Source organism: Mauremys reevesii, linkage group 18, assembly GCF_016161935.1.
Source record: "Mauremys reevesii isolate NIE-2019 linkage group 18, ASM1616193v1, whole genome shotgun sequence".
NCBI classification, from domain to species: Eukaryota; Metazoa; Chordata; order Testudines; family Geoemydidae; genus Mauremys; species Mauremys reevesii.
Genome location: NC_052640.1, coordinates 19,826,638 through 19,843,007, shown reverse-complemented (window position 1 = coordinate 19,843,007; position 16,370 = coordinate 19,826,638). Strand labels below are relative to the sequence as shown.

At 45.1% G+C, this 16,370-nt stretch overlaps 2 protein-coding genes across 3 annotated transcripts in view; both read right to left on the bottom strand.

Annotated features, from left to right (window-relative positions):
- LOC120386037 (T-box-containing protein TBX6L) overlaps window positions 1–7,501 on the bottom strand; it is a 28,287-nt gene extending 20,786 nt beyond the window's left edge. Inside the window, exon 1 of the mRNA XM_039504806.1 lies at window positions 7,319–7,501. Within this exon, the coding sequence (XP_039360740.1) occupies window positions 7,319–7,382 (64 nt within the window). The 5' untranslated portion in view covers window positions 7,383–7,501. The remainder of the gene's footprint in view (window positions 1–7,318) is intronic.
- The window catches only part of LOC120386038 (T-box transcription factor TBX6-like), a 34,663-nt gene that overhangs the window by 1,552 nt on the left and 16,741 nt on the right, over window positions 1–16,370 (bottom strand). Inside the window, exons 1-6 of one of the 2 annotated variants that reach the window (XM_039504809.1) lie at window positions 15,758–15,941; window positions 14,554–14,776; window positions 13,408–13,675; window positions 11,874–12,023; window positions 10,688–10,764; window positions 8,472–8,634 (exon numbers count right to left, since the gene is read on the bottom strand). In XM_039504809.1, coding sequence (XP_039360743.1) covers window positions 8,517–8,634; window positions 10,688–10,764; window positions 11,874–12,023; window positions 13,408–13,675; window positions 14,554–14,776; window positions 15,758–15,878 — 957 coding nt within the window. In that variant the 5' untranslated portion in view covers window positions 15,879–15,941 and the 3' untranslated portion in view covers window positions 8,472–8,516. Of the gene's footprint in view, window positions 1–8,471; window positions 8,635–10,687; window positions 10,765–11,873; window positions 12,024–13,407; window positions 13,676–14,553; window positions 14,777–15,757; window positions 15,942–16,370 lie in introns of those variants that run through there. The other variant, XM_039504810.1, reaches the window with a different exon arrangement.

The following is a 16,370-nucleotide window of genomic DNA, read 5'->3' as shown; positions in this document are numbered from 1 at the left end:
CACTGGAGCTGAGGTGTCCAAGAGTGTGCTAGGCTAAGGAGGGATTTCCATTCTCATGGGAGTATGGGCCATTTCTAGCAGCACATTGCACTCTGGGGCATCCCAGTCCTGAAAGGGTAATGTGCCAGCGCTTAGCACAGTGGGATCAAGAAGAATGTTTTTTGAGTAGTTGTAGAGTGACACGTTACTGACGCCTGGGAAGACTCCACTGAGGAGGATTTTTGTGGGAAGGGTTAATCTACTGGTCAGGTCCTTTGAAGAGCCAGGAGCAATCTACATGACTTCCCCTTAAGATGGGGTGGGGGGGGAAGGAGGAATGTTAAACAGAAGACCACAGGTTCTTCCCCTGCAAAGGACAGCTAGGGACATCTCTAGAATTGGGGAGCTCGGCCCTTGAAAGGGAGGTTACTATTTGGAAGTGGAAAGAAGGTCCTATGGGGAAAGAGAGTCAGCTCTGTTTTGGGGAGAGGAAAGATGACCTTGGGGTAAAGGCAATGGACTCGGGGGCACAAGATCTGGGTCCTATTCCTAGAGTGAGGCTTGGTCTACACTACCAACTTATATCGGTATAACTGAGTGATGTAGTTATAGTGATCTAATAAACCCCTGCCCCACACACCCCATGTAGATATAGCTACTGCCTCTCGGGGAGGTGGAGTACCTACACCGCCAGCAAAGATCTCCCACCCCAGCTCCAGCTGTGCCGTTGCAGTGCTGTAGGTGTAGACAAGCCTTGAGAGGCACAGATGATGCAAAGCAACATCACTCTCCCTGTTCAGGATAAGGGACTAAACTTGTCTTCCTTTCAAGTCACACTTGCATTGGCTCTAGATGAGCGGTGGTCCCCTTGTTCTCATCCTGTCATAGGGAAGAGGGCATATTAGCTCCTGAAATCTAGGAAAAGGTGATGAGAGCATGGAAAATAAACCAAACAGACGGGTAATGTCAAGAGTGGGCCCCTCACCCTGTATAGGCTGACTGTGGATCCTGAGGCTCTGGATAGAAGCAGCTCTGGGACAAGGAATAACAGAAACTCCTCAATTATATGTTAAAAAGAACATGAAAGAGATCTGAAGACAAATTGTTCCAGGGTCAGACCTTCTCCTTCAGTTCTCCCAGCCCCAGTGCCACAGCGGCAAGCAGAACAGTATTGAAAATGACTCATTGCTCTCCCCACTGATAAGGGGGAAGCAGCGACTGAATCCTCCTTCTCAGCCCTGATTTTCTAGTGACACTTTTCTGCCATAGAAAGGCATATGGGGGCCGTAACCAGAGGATACGTCTACACTGCAATAAAAGACCCACAGGCATGGCTGCAGCTGGCCCGGGTCAGCTGACTTGGGCTCATGGGACTACAACTGTAGAGTAGATTGCTCCAGTCTGGGCCCTGATTATCCGGGAAGAGGGAGGGTCACAGAGCCCAAACTCCATCATGAGCCCAAACATCTACTGCAATTTTTAGCCCCACAGCCCAAGCCCCATGAGTCCATCTCACTGACTGGGTTCTGGGATTCAGTGCTGCAGGTTTTCTATCGCAGTGTAGACGTGCCCAGAGAGCCTGAGATCTGCCCTCATTGCAGAAGATGGGAGAAGAAAGAGAAAAGAGGGTCGCATTCAAACTAGTGGGGGGCTGGATTAACATCCAACTCAGTCAACAACTGCACAGCAACAGCACCACTGGGGATTTCAGACAAGTGCACCACCAGACTGTCCAATGTATCAGGACTTACTGCATACACCAATAAAAGGCATTGCACTAGCTCCCTCGTCCACTTCATCTGGACGTTCACTATCGGTATTTCTCGCAACACATATTTTCTGTAAACACCCATTCCTTTCATCTCCTCCCAGCTGATTGATGGGGAGGTGGAGTCATTAATTACCAATTACTAGTTAACAGCTAGTGCTCTCTCAGCCATTCGAGCAGATAGAGAGGTTTTAAAAAGGGAAGAAAAGTGAATTTGTTATAATTGCTAGAAAGTGTGGCTAATAGCAGCAAAACCCATGAAATTCACCACCGCCAAGGTGGAATTTAACACATTACCCTCTGTCTGTCTGTCCCCAGCATGCCTCAGGCTGTTCACTGAGAAATCAGATGTGAAGGGCTGGCCTCTAGCAATCCATGGGCAAATTGGACGGGTGGGAGGGATGAGGGGGAAGGAGAGGGATGGCTGGGGGTGGGGTAGTGGAAGGTGAAAGTCAGTGATGTGTACAGCTCTGCGCCCAGCACATTTACAGCAGTGGGTAAAGATCATATTGTACCTGACTCTAAACAGGAGCTGCCCCCAGCATCTGGAAGGGAATGCATATGGCCTACGTCAGTGGATATGGGATGAAGGGAGAAGGGGAGGAGTACACACAGCATTTATTTTTGTCTCTCCAATGAGCTGAGCTCAGTGCTTTTAACAAAACAACCTTTTTCTGGCCAATTTCATAGCATGTGAAGAGTTTTCAATGACCATTTCAACCCTCTCACCGCCTTTTAGCAGCTAACACATAGCAGGACTTTGTGCTGAGCTGGCCCACATGCATACCTTATCACATTCCCAACTTCTTTTGAACCACTCCCATGTGGTATTGGCACAATAAAGATCAGCATGTCAGCAACCCTGCGGCCTCAGTTGTTGGGGTTGGATCCTATACAATTCTGAATGGGCTGCACCCCCATTGCTCAGCTGCAGCTACTAGAACGCAACCTCCCCCCACCCCAACATCTTCTGTGCCAGTAGGCTTGCCAGGTTCCAAGTTACTGTCAGGAGTGCTGAAACGCAATAGACATCCAGATGAGGAGTAATGATCCTTTTGGGTAGAGGTGGCCTTGAAAGTCACGTGTTAAACCTTGTCACTGCCATCTCCAGTTTTGCTTGGTAGCCAGAGGTTCATTGGATATAGGCCCCCGTGTACGCCACAATTTCATGGCCGTGGAATTGGCTGCAGAATTATGTGCCAGAACATGAGCCTTCATTTTTGTTTTTAAAAAAAGACTGTTTCTAGCCCCCATGGTTGTTAAGAGAACGTTAAAAACATGAACTGGGTACAACTGAAGCAGCGTGGTCTTCCTGAGTCTGCAAGCAGCCTGAAACAATGGCTCAGAGAAGTATGAACTGCAGTATATTCATCTCAGTGGGGTGTTACCTCTGAAACCTAAAAATAGCAATGTCGGCATTTTAACTATTAATCATTTCAGCAGGGACTAATGTGCTTATCCCAAACTGCCTCCTGTGCTTCCCCAAATGCCAAAAGACCCAGCTGCCACACCTCCCTTGGCCACCTTTGATTCTAGTATATTAGTGCTGCATGTATGTATCTCTGGAAGAATGAAAATGTGGGGAAGACCTACAATTAATGTAATTTAATACAAAATAAACAACAGGTGCTACTATCCTGACTATTCATTAAAATCCTGCATTAATTTTTTTCTAATAAACCAGACATGTAACTTCCTGATTGCTATGGAATCCAGAGACACTGACATAAAATTTAGGTCCAGCTTGCTGGTGAGTACTCAGGGCCCTGATTACGTGCACACAGACCCACCGGCAAGGGGCAGCATGCCCGCAAGGACAGAGCACACTGAATCCACTTGCCCCTAGAGGAGGTGGCAGGATTACTCCCTTTTAGGTCTGGAGCAGCACACAATGGTACTAATGAACACTCCAGTATCTAAGCTAACCTACTAGCAGTGTCCTGGCTAGACACTGACTTCAAAGATCTCAGAAGGGACAGAAAGAAAAGAAAATGCAAAAGTTGCTCTCTAAGCAGAGCAGACACTTCCGCAAGAAGTATATTTAGTGGACTAAGCAGAGAACTGGGAGTGAGGACAGAAAGATTCTATTCCTGATGTTCCCACTGACTCAATCTCACCTTGGGCAAGTTATTTAGGCTCTCTCTAGGGCTCGGTTTCCTCAAACGTGGGGATGTGAAGCTAAAATCAACTGATGTCAGTAAAGTGTTTTGAGATCCCCACATGAAGTGCTAGAAAAGTGCAAAGTATTGCTATTATTCAGAAAGGCTCCCCAGTGAGCAGAACTTTCCACATGTTGGTTCAAAAAAATCCAATTTCCTCTCATGCTGTAGCATAAGGAAGGGCTTCTTGACAGCTGCTTACTACTGCTCAGGTGCTGCAACCTTTTATTTTCACTTTTTTAAGTGGACAATTTTGGTTGCTATTTCCCAGGATATCAGCTGTCATGCGTAGGTTTGTCACTTGTTAAACATTCTGTTCAGATATTCATAGCCCAGACCCATGTGAGAGGCTCAGCAGCAGGCAGAGGTCTGCAGGGCTGCAAAGCCACAAATTGCATTGGTCCCCAAACCATCTGTGTTCACAAAAAGCAAAATCACTTTTGGGAAAACAAAAGTAGCTGAAAGAGTTAAACACAAACACGCTGGTTGGAGATGGCCTGTTGGTAACAGCTCCATGAACTGTGAGGCAGTGTGCTGTGTCCTGGTCACCCGCCTGTTCCCACCCCAGAGGAGGCTGCATTTAAAAGGTGCTGTGTGTAGTTTGTGGTGGACTTTGAGACCGTGGGGTGAAAAGGGCTCATGCAAATCTAGTATAGTATATTACAGTATTAACTTAGGCTTTGCTTCTTCACAGGTTTGTGGATTGAGCTATCTGGCCAAAGAGTTATGCTTGTGAATTGGAGAAATGAAGCTGCTCTTCCCTTCCTTCCCATACTCATAACCCCCCTCCCATCCCCTCTATAATATGCACTCACTTCTTCCAACTGGCTAGTTAGCATTGAGACAAGAAGGGAAACACTTAACGGCCACTTAACAGGGCAGGCTGAGTTTGGGCTCAAAGGCTACAGTCCAGAGTCAAATGCAAAATGTTGGGGCCTTAGGCTCTTTCAAGTTTTCACAGACTCCTGATGTTAGCTGCACTGTTTTCCTGTCAGCCCATTGTGTTTCCCAGACACTGCTCAGCACTCCCTCCCATTCAAATCCACAAAAACACCTTTTTGAAAGGACTTTACAGATTGAATGGGACATGACAGCACAAACAGCTTCACAACACAGCACCCAGGAGGAGAGTAACCACAAAGCGCAACACAGCACAGTGCTGCTTTTCTTGCACACTGCATGGGAAAGTGCCAGCATATTAGTGCACCGGGGCATTGTGTAAGGAAAAGCCAACAATGAAGGAAGAATCCAATCATCTCCAAATCCAGTACATATTCATTTCATAGGGAGAAGGCAGCAACCAACTGCTGTAGGTTAAAATATACATACAAGGGAAAGAGAAGCAACATGGAGAGTATAAACACTGAATATTGGGGGTTGAACTAAACCAGGACTCAGATCAAAATAAGCCCTGGGTATGGTTTTGCTGAATAAAAACCCAAACTGACATGGTTTTGCAAAACAAAAGTTGTTTTTAGGTTTTCACCATCTATTATAGAAAAGAAGAAGGGTCAAACCCAGAACGACATATCCTAATCTTTTGGATTTTGGGGGTTCAGATAAAGTAGGATGCTGATTTTCTTTTTGTAAACAAATACACTGTATTAGATCTATCTTACAAACTACAGAATAAGTCAGAACATGAACATTTAATCAGCTTGCAAATTCACTAGTTTAGCTTCTGACATCAGCGGTGTACATCCACGTTATACAATTGTTTCTGTATAAGACTCTACTATATCCCACCAAGGTTACACTGTCATAACATTAAATCAATAAACAATAAAATAAAGGAGTCGATGGGACAACTCACATGCATAGCGCTAATGCATATGCTTAAGATTTTGCAGGCACGGAGCGAAAGTTTACTGGAAGGACTGGGAAGTGCTGTCTACAACATCATTTTATGGACTTACCCCACAATTCATTTTTGGATAAAGATAATCAAGATACCTGGGAAGATTATTAATAAAGCAGATATAAAATTTCAACCAGAAAATAGAATAGGGACAGATAACTGAAATACACGATTAAAAAGTAAAAAAATAAAACTGATTAGAAAGTTATGTCTAGCTGGGAAATACTTCATGGAAATTGACCTTGCCACCCAAGTCTAACACAAACTGGTTATATTATGTGTGGCATATGCAAGAAATGGAAGAACTCACACATCATTTTCCCAAATACAAAAAAGAAATTCATGTCCATTTGGTCTTCCCTCCTTGATTACTTTAATGATTCTACTCACCATCCAAAAAGCAATGAATAACTGACATTTGTAGGGTGTTGATGTTATTTCTTAATCCCCAATAACGTGTTGTCTCACAGCAAAAGGGAATAATACGAGAATGAAGTCATACATAATGGATTTCGATAGAGGGTACCCGTGATATTATCTCTGTCCCCAGGCTATTTCTATACTTAAAATGCTACCGCGCTGCACTTGCATGGCTGTAGCCGTTAGTGCAAACACTCACTACAACGACAAGAGGGCATCTCCCATCGCTGTAGCTAATCCACCTCCCCAAGAGGCTCTAGCTAGTTGTTCCATCAACCTAGCACTGTCTACACTGGAAGCAGGTAGCTTTTCCACACCGCTGAGACACATAGCTATGCCAATGTACATTTTCAATGTAGACAAGCCCTCGGGAATTAAATAAAAGTTGCTGCTGTTCTAAGTTTATTATTATGATGGAATTCTTTTACCAATATATTTTATTATTTAAAAAAAAGGATTCAATTTTTTATCTTTGTGTATTTATATGTGTAATTTATATTTTCTCAGTTAAAAAAAGAACAAGGCCTGACTGCATCTACCATGTTATACATACACTGTATAAGACAGGAAGCCAGAATTAGATACCCAGAGAGAATACAGGCATTTCACAGAAGGAAGGAGTTGAACCCAGAGAGACGGAGGATGTATTTAGAATCCACAGAAGAATCCGACCTGAGGGACTGAGTTACAGGACATATACCTGTATGTCTCAGAAGAAGAAACTGAATGCAGCAGTAGACTCACAAGGTGCATCCTAGATGACTGGTTCTGAAACTAGGAACAAAAGTTATGATGGGATACATATATTCTATAGGGAAGCTGAAGCCAGTAAAAAAGAGACATAAGATATATTCATTGCAGGAAGGAAGCACACTTCAAACAGAGTGGTCTCACATATATACTGAAAGAAAAAAACCCATTCAGTTGACTGGAGAGATTCCCATATTTGCTCTCACACCAGTTGATCAGCACCTGATAGCAAAAATGATATCTGTGTCAGCAACAGAAATTCAGACAGGAATCCCTATGTGTTACCAGGAATGGAAAGCAGAGCCTGTGAGATTTCATGGATTCCTGAAGTCTGGCTGTGGGATCATACAGCCCATGAATTCCCATGTATCTGGACAGCCTTACCTGACTGTTGCTCTGTCTCTTTCATGAAGCAATTTGTTAGTATAGATTTCTCCCCCCTGCACATCTCTAGTTAGTAAGTTCCTCATCCTTGTGATCACAGGCCTGGGTGCAAACGCCAGGCAGGAATCACAAACCTAAGGCTCCCTCCCCCCACTCCAGTATATTGTGAAATGTTTATGACCAGGATCTTATGGCTCTGGAGGTGCTGAATAGCCTGTTTTCTCCAAGTCTCAACTCCTGATGGGCAGCTAGAGACCAACTTTTAGCCGGTTTGGTCCCTAGTTGTGCATTTTATTACCCAGTTTGTCTCTTCAGCTCACATTTGTAAACTCCCGAGTAAATTTCTCCCTGGTTAACACTCTGGAGCTCAAAGAACTTTTCATGTTTTTATTACATCCTTAGTGATTAAAGGGAAATTTAAACCTCAAAATGTCCCCTGCCGTGATTATAAAAGCACAGCATCATTTTGGGTAGACGTGTTTTTAAACAATAAATTAAAAATTAGCCCTCCTAAAGTGGACAAATGTTTTTAAGTTAAGTGCAGGATGTTATTAACAATAAATAAGTTGCAATTCCTTCAGAGATCACTGGGTGGCATGTGAGTGAGTGTATGGGCAGTTAAAAAGGTAAATTCTAATTGGACTGAGGGCAGAAGGGGTGTGAAATGGATGTATTACACTAAAAATATTAGACTTTATCCAACTTGTGTATTTCTGCTAAGAATATACCGAGTTCCAATCTGACATCTACATAAGGAATCACTAGCACAAAAGTGTTGACCACCCATGCGTCTGTGATGAGAAAATGTATTTAACTGACCAGCACTTTAAAGGCTGCAATATCTTATCTTCTGCAATAGGAACACAGATTTAAAATAAAAAACAAATGTCTATAAAATACAATCAATGGAAACACTCAAATTCTGTGCTAAAATTCCAAATGGGAAGGTAGGAGAGGATTGAAATTGGAACTGGGTGTGGTGAGTTCTTTCTAGGAATGGCTTGTGTTCAGCTGTATGATTATCATTACTGGAGGGAAGTGGTTTCTTATGGTAAATTATATGAAAAATCATAGCCTGGTATAGGAAGAGCCAGCATAAGTGAGCCCGGGGCAAGCGCTGGGTGTGCACAGAGAAACCGCTTGCTTTACCCACCCATACCACTAAGCTTTGTGTAGAGAGCTGCTCCGTGGCTCAGTCTCAGTGGAGAGACCAGTATCCTTGCAGTGTGGCTACAGACTCACCGGTGAGGGGGTCACAGCCTCTCTCCTCAGCACTTGCTTGCTTGACCATTTCAGTACCTTGAACATTTTTCCCTCTAGAATGAAGGAGAAAAACAAATTTGCCATCACACAGCATACAAAAATCGATCCAGATGCACATTTCCAGGTATTCAGACAAATATACTGTACCTGCACCGCTGTAAACACACATACTCACCCCCCACACTGCAGCTCCCCCATATGTAAGGATGCCATTTGTACTTCTGGACACACATTTAGACATACCAGCAACAAGCATGGGTACATACATAGACACAGCAACATGATAATTACTAAACACACAGACATATTTCTTTTATTACACAGACATACATGTGTACACACCCTCAAATACCAGAATGCTTATATTCAGACACATATATCAACAAGTAGCATTCTTCTATTCACACATCTGGGCTCTCATTCTCTCTCTCTCAGAGGTGCACATATGATCAATCTACATGGATAAACTCTACGTCTATGATTCTAGAGTTTACTCAAGGGTATTTCTCTAGTGCACATGCACAGCTAAAGACAGTGAATGAGCTAGCAGGTTAAAGCTGCCCTTTCAAATGACTTCTCGTTTATTCTCCATCCACACTTGAGGCCCTGACTATAATGAAGCTGAGTTTAAAAAAACATGTTCAAACAGGGTGACCAGATGTCCCTATTTTATTTGGGGCTTTTTCTTATATAGGCACCTATTACCTCCCACCCCCTGTCCCGATTTTTCACACTTGCTGTCTGGTCACCCTATGTTCAAACTTGGTTGATTGTTGTTATTTATTTAGTGTGTGTGGTTGGTAAGCATGATGCTTTACATTCCTGTCCATGCCCAGAAGAGTTAACAATCTCTAGACAGATGAACAATAGAGATGGCAGCAGCAGAGGCACAGGGAGGAAGAGAACAACAACAACAAAAACCAGGGGAAAGAGAAGAGCTTGTGGGACAGCATTGTTGGATCATTATTACATCAGAACTGGTCTTTAGCATGCTTTGTCTGGCTGGTGTGGATGGTTACAACCATATCGATAATGATGCTCAAGCTTGGGTCTTTACAGGTTTTAACCATGGTTCTAACAATTTAAGCGCTATCCACGCAGGCTGGTAAAACCACGCCAGGACTGGGTTTAAGGGGAACTCTTTAAACATGTTTCCCATATTCTCTTTAAAGACCAATTTAGATAAGGCCTTTGTGGGCTTGGGCTCTGTGCCTCTTAATAAGGTGAACCCCATCTGGATTCAGAATAACCAAGAGCTGAACCAAAGCAGTCTCAGAAGAGGGAATGTTATAGTAAAGTTGAGAGTACACTAGCCTTTTGGGAGCAATCTCTACTATTTTGCTACTACTGGTGCACTCCTACTACCCTAGTGGTAGCAGTCGCAGGAGCATTAGCATAGAAAAGGCACCAGTTTTTTTTTTTATCTTGGTATCCTCTAATCCTGCTTTAAGCTGTTCTGGCTGACTGACATGGTACTTAAAATGCTGGTGGCTAGTGTGTTCTGTCCAGGGCTGCCCAGAGCATTCAGGGGCCCTGGGGCAAAGCGGGGGAGCTGCGGCACTTGTACTCACCTGGCGGCGGTCAGGGTCTTCGGCAACATTTCAGCAGCGGGGGGGCCTTTCAGTTGCTCCAAGTCTTCGGCAGCACTGAAGGGCCCCCCACCATCGAAATGCTGCCGAAGACCCGGAGCTAATTAAGGCCCCCCACCGCCAAAATGCTGCCAAAGATCTGGAGCTAATTAAGGCCCCCCCCGCTGCCAAAATGCGGTCGAAGACCCAGACTGCCGCCGGGCCAGGGCTCGCGGGGCATTTCAGTGGCGGGGGGCCCTTCAGTCGCTCTGCATCTTCGGCAGCACTGAAGGGCCCCCCGCCGCCAAAATGCCGGCCGAAGACCCAGACCACCGCCGGGCCAGAGCTCACGGGGCCCGGGGCAAATTGCCCCACTTGCCTCCCACTCTGGGCGGCCCTGGTTCTGTCTACACTTTCTCTACCAGTAATGGAGCTGCAGCGGGGGGAGTGAAATGGTGGGCTATTTCCCACATAAGTGTAATACAGACAAGGCCTAAGTAGTTTGGCATAACAGGAACTGCTGGAGGAGGCTTCTTACCGGTTCTTCTTAGAGCTGAGGCCATTCTCTCGGAACCCCTTTGCAAATGGATTGTTATCAATCTTCAGCTGGGTAACCTGTGATGGGGAGATAACAGAGGGAGAGAAGGAAATGGAAAGGAGAGAGAGATGGAAAGATGGAGACACAAAGAGGAAGGAAGAGAGGAAGAACAACGCAGAGAAAAGGAAAGGAGAGGAAGAGAGAAAAGACAGAGGAAAGGATGAAAAAGAGGAAGGAGGGGTAATGAGAGAAAGAGAGAAGTGGAGAGGAAGAGAAAAAGGGGGAAGAATGAGTGAGGGGAGAGAGTGAAAAAGGCCATGTTAGTTATGTGTATATTCCCCAGTCTATTGGTGAAATGGCTTCAGAGTCAGACCATTCAAAAATGGAGGTTATTTAAGAAGCAAGTGGGACAGGAAACCAGAAAGAGGAAAATAACGGAAACCTGGAAGATGAAGCTGGTGAAATCGGGGCACAATGCTGTCCTCAAAGGCAATAGCCCACATGATCCTATTTCGCAAGCCCTTCACTTAGAACCAACAGGCTGGTTTCTGAGAGAATGAAAATTTTCCATATGACCATTAGAAACTTCATGGGTTTTCTTATTTTTGCTACTACAGGTTAAGCAGGAAAAAGCTGTCTCTCTTGTTCTGGCACAATTATGTTCATGTCACATGCAAAGTATGTGGGATATGTTGTATTCTTTTTATATTTAGAGTGAATTTGGTGGTCTTGATTAAAGTGAAGAATAGATAGTACATGCTAGAGTCAGCTATGGTGCAGACACGAGCTGTACAAGCCAATACACCACAGTCCTGATGATGTTATTGCACCCTTGCCTATTCCTGTACTGGGTCTCTCTTCAGACAAAACCATGGAAAATTATGGAGTATTTTTTGTGATGTGGGCAAATGTCATTAGCTACATTACCAAACTCACACTTTTAAATTTGTGTTCAGAGCTAGGATTTGAACCGAGGTCTCCAGGGTGTTAACTAATAAACTACTTTTGTGTATTTTTAATTGCTTTAGCACCAGAGTACCCGAACCTTTCCCCATCATACCCTCAATTTCCACCTCTTAGTGCTAATATTCATTTTTCTTGAAGGAAGCTTTATTTACCCCTGAATTGCCCCAGGTTCACAGAAAGTCACAGACAGAGAAGAAGGAAGGAGTGAAAGAAAAGCTACCTTGGAATTCTGATAGGCCGTCACAGCCATAAAAGTTGTTTCTGGGAACACAAAGGTGGCCACAGCATTCCAGGGCAGGGTGAGTGTATGTGCGCTGGTCAGCACCACATGGAATCGTGGTTGGTATTTGTGCATCGAATGCAATATAATCTAAAGCCAAAGAGAGAACAAGCAGTCAGGAGGATTTGATAACGGTGTTGAACTCGGTATGGCATTACTGTGATGAACTCAATGTTCCTGGAAGAGTCACCTGGAAAGGCTTCAAAGGCAGTAGCCTGTTGCACACCACCACTTTTAAATAACTGCTCATGTGCAAGTGGAATACAGCTCACATTAGGTCTAAAGGGAGTGGAAGTGAACGCCACACCACACGTAACCCTGAAGATTTGACTTAAATAAACAAAAGTCTAGAAGAAATTTGAAACTTAGCTCTATCCATGGGTCTGATCTTACACTTGTTGGTTCTTTCCAACCTCTCTCCCCTGCCCCCAATCTCTTTGAATTGGGACCTCCTACTCCTAACCCACTTGCCCTTCCCACTCACCATAGGTAATTGGGGGCAGAACTTGTCTACTTCTGCTGGTTCATCTCTCTGGAACTTCCTGCAGAGCCGTACACTGAAGTGAAAACCTTCCTTTTCACTTTAGTGTAGAACTGTCTCCACATCTGTGGAACAGATGGCAATATGAAAATGCTACATATAGAAAAATAGTTCATATGGTATGGGATTGCACTGGGAGAAGAAGGCCTACAACAAATGAGATGTTTTTAGTCCAACAAGGGAAACAGTAAAGGCCAATGTACTGCAGGGTGCATATTGGAAAGTAATACATGGCAGAACAGGGAGGTAGCAAAGCCTCCCTCTATGGCTTGGGTGTGAACACACCTCTAGGAACAGGTCCAGGTCCAATTCTGAGCATCTCACTACCAGAAATTTATTGCCAAACTGGAGAGAGGCTGGAAGGACCATTTTATTAGGAGAGATTAAAATAGTTACTAGCTTGATTAAGTGATGGTTATGGGGTGAGATAAGAAAGGGACGTAACAGTGTACATATAAACACCAAAGAGGGAGAGGACTATCTTAGGGTGCTACAAAAGGGGGAGGGTAACTAACAGCATAAGTAGGGATGAAAATGAGATAGGGAAAATTTAAGATGAACATCAGGAAAAACGTCCTGGCTGTGAGGTGTTAATGTGCAACACACTCCCAAAAGAAGGGGCAGAAGCCTCATTGCATGGAACTTTTAAAAGTAGCCTGAACAAAGCAGCAGTAGTAGGACTGTAGGGAACAAAGCTGCCTGGTAGGGAGATGGGTGAGGTGCTCTAATAGGCCCTTCCATCACATTTAATTCTGATTAATATTAATATAAATTCTGGGTACATGAAAGAATGAATATTATTCTCCTTGTTATGTATGAACAGCATGTCATGGCATTAGACAACTCCATAGTGCAGTGCTCCCTATAAACCAATGGTTTGCAGCACCACACATTTATTCTATGTACAAGTGAAATGGTCAGGCCTCTCCTTACATGTTCACACTGCTCCAGAGTATTGTTGGTGATCTTGAGTCTCTGGAAGGAGACTGGTTCTTTCATCCAGTGACTGCCAGGAGCTGGAGAATCTGGATGGAGGTAGAAGTGACTGGGGAAATGGGGATCAGCTTTTCCGACTGCCTCCCAGTGGCCACAGTGCCATTTATACCGAGTGTTGTCCAAAGGTACAATATCCACCAGCATCAGGTAGAGAGAGTGAGGGTTCAGGCCGGAAACAATCAATTTGCAAGGTGGGAACATACGTCTGCACATAGGGAGAAGGAAGAGAGCAGAAAGAGATTTCACTGTATGCTTGATGTTTGCCCTAATCTGATACCCCAGCTCTTGTTTAGGGCCTTCACTTGAAGGAAGTGCAGTTCCTTGGGAGCTCAAGTCACTGACTTTCTTGCACTGATAAATACAGCAGGCCAAATTCTGCCTTCATTTACACCTATGCAACCCCCGTGAAGCTGTTTACTGTCTCTGTTGAGGGCCAGTGGGACTTCACAGGGATAACAGAGGGAAGAATTTGTCCTGCTGTGTGTAATGAAAATCAAAAACCCAGATGAGATAATATACAGCAACAGTCCATATCAGAATCTGGAGAGCTCGCATAGGGCATATGGCTGTAAAACTATTTAAAGGGGGAGTACTTGCCACTCCTTTGAAACAACACAGTGAGGTTGCTACCAAAGGCCCAGCATAATATCCATGCTTCTGCAGTGCATCCCAACTACTGTCTTGGTCACTGTCCCTGATAGCGGGGGTATTACTGTTTTTACTGGATCACACAGCATGGAGATTTCCCTTTAGTTCACCTTGTAGAGCTGTTATCCAGGAATCATCTGACCCTCAAGTCAATGGCTTGGTCAGGGTGGTGTGCACCTTGCACACTCAGAGCACACTTTATAGTGTTATGCTGGACATGCAAACTCGTCACATTCATCTGGTGACCCTGGTCACTAGTAAGCAGACACAGCACTTGGCTGGCTTGACCCAGAGAACAGGTGAGAGACAGAAAGGTAAAATAGTAGCTTCAGCATTGCACAGATGGAACCGAAGGTGGGGTTTACCTTGGGTGGGTGGGTGAGTGTGGAAAGTAACATGCCACAGGCATTCTTGGTGATACAGGTTTGCTCTCACCTGCCAGATTTGGTGATGATCATTTCAGTGCCAACTGTGTAGAACTCCTCCCACAGTGCTTTGTTCTCCAGAGAGAGATGGACCCTGCCACAGGAACCATTTATGGATGGAGGGAAGCAGCCCTCATTATGGAAGGAAGTGAGTTGCAAGCTCTGAAGGGGTATCATCTGGAATTGAGGGAACAAGCCTCGGCATCTGCTGCACGGCGGGACAGGGTCACAGTCTCACAGGAGAAGGGGAGAAAAGCAAACACATTAATGTACGTTCTAGAGAGTTGCCCACACAGCTGGAACAAAAGCAATCCAGCTGCAAATGGACCATATCAGAGGAAGGGGAGAATCCCTGCCAGAAGAGCTGTGCACTTTACAGCTACGCCAGGGAGATCATCCTGCAGGCATGGTCACCTCCACATCTATGCTTGTTGGCTGCAAGCACAGTGGATCTCTTTGCAAGCACTGAGAAGCTTAGAACACCAACCCCAAATACTCTATTCTCAAGTGATCTGGTGAGCGGCACTGGCCACCAGAGTGACCGACACAGCGAGTTCAGGCTACCCCCTGATGGGACTGCTGCAAGCCATGATTCCTTCACATGAGCTTGCCCACTGAGTCCTTGACACAACTGCTGAGAAGCAACTAGTCACAATGCTAGGGAAGACATGGCAGCACCATGTTAAGCGAGCCATACACATCAACCGGCCCCGGGCTGAGCAAGGCCGCATTTCCCACCAACCATCGTCTGCCCTACTTCCATTGACAGCAGTTTTGTCTTTCTCCTGGGTTCATTCACTCACAACTATCTTTTTGGTGCTTCAAAGCAGCCCAGGATTTTCAACACAACGAAACCCTGAGAATTCTGGGGACAGAGGGAAGGTAATATGGGAAAAAAGAATGAAACAGAGAAATACATGCTTATTATTCAACCCCCCAAACAACCCCATCTAGGGCCAATATTTTTGTGTGAGAAACCTCACTACAAAGGGCGTCCTAGTGCCAGGCTGAGTGGACAGAACCAGGAAGGTCACCCCAAAGCCTGCAGCGGGGCCTTTTGCTTGGTCTCTAGGAGAGGAACATGACAAATCTACTCAGACACAGCCTGGGATGACAAAATCATGAGGCTATTCAAGCACAGACTTGCAAGACTATTTTAGAGGAGGCAGAATGCTCACAGGTTAGGATCCAGGATTGCCCGAGCCATCTCTTACCTGGCATCAGCATTGGTGCCCTCTGTTGGTGGCCCAAGCTGCAGCTTTCACCATGCTGGTGCCTGTATCGGCACTGGTGCCTTGAGCCACCGATATACAGGTCCCTTGAGGCATGAAGCATCGTGTAAGAACCTGGAGAGAGGCAGAAGGGCTCGGACTCCAGCGTTTGCCAAGAGAGGCAGGGAACAGCTTATAACTTGTGCAGGGAAACCTTCAAATTCGCCACAGGAGCAGAAAGGGTAAAAGAGGGAGAAGTGAATGAAAGAGAGAAGGGAAAGAGAAATAAGGGAAAGAGTCAATGAAAGGAGGCAATAGAGACAAAATGATAAAGATCCCGAGGATGTAAACTGGCAATTCAGGCTTCTCTCTGCCTTTAGTATCCTCTCCCTGAACTCGGGGGTCTTGCCATTGGCTTTTGTATCCAGCACAGGAATGGCAATAAGACAATCCTATACTTCCACACTTCATAATTCACAAAACCCCAACTGTTTGCCCCCAAGGGAGGCATGACGCTGTTTGAATGTCGCTAGTTTCATATTGCACTCCCTCCATCAGCCCTGCGATTGGGCCAGAGGTGACAGGTGGGTGCCACATTATTGAACAGGCCAGCACC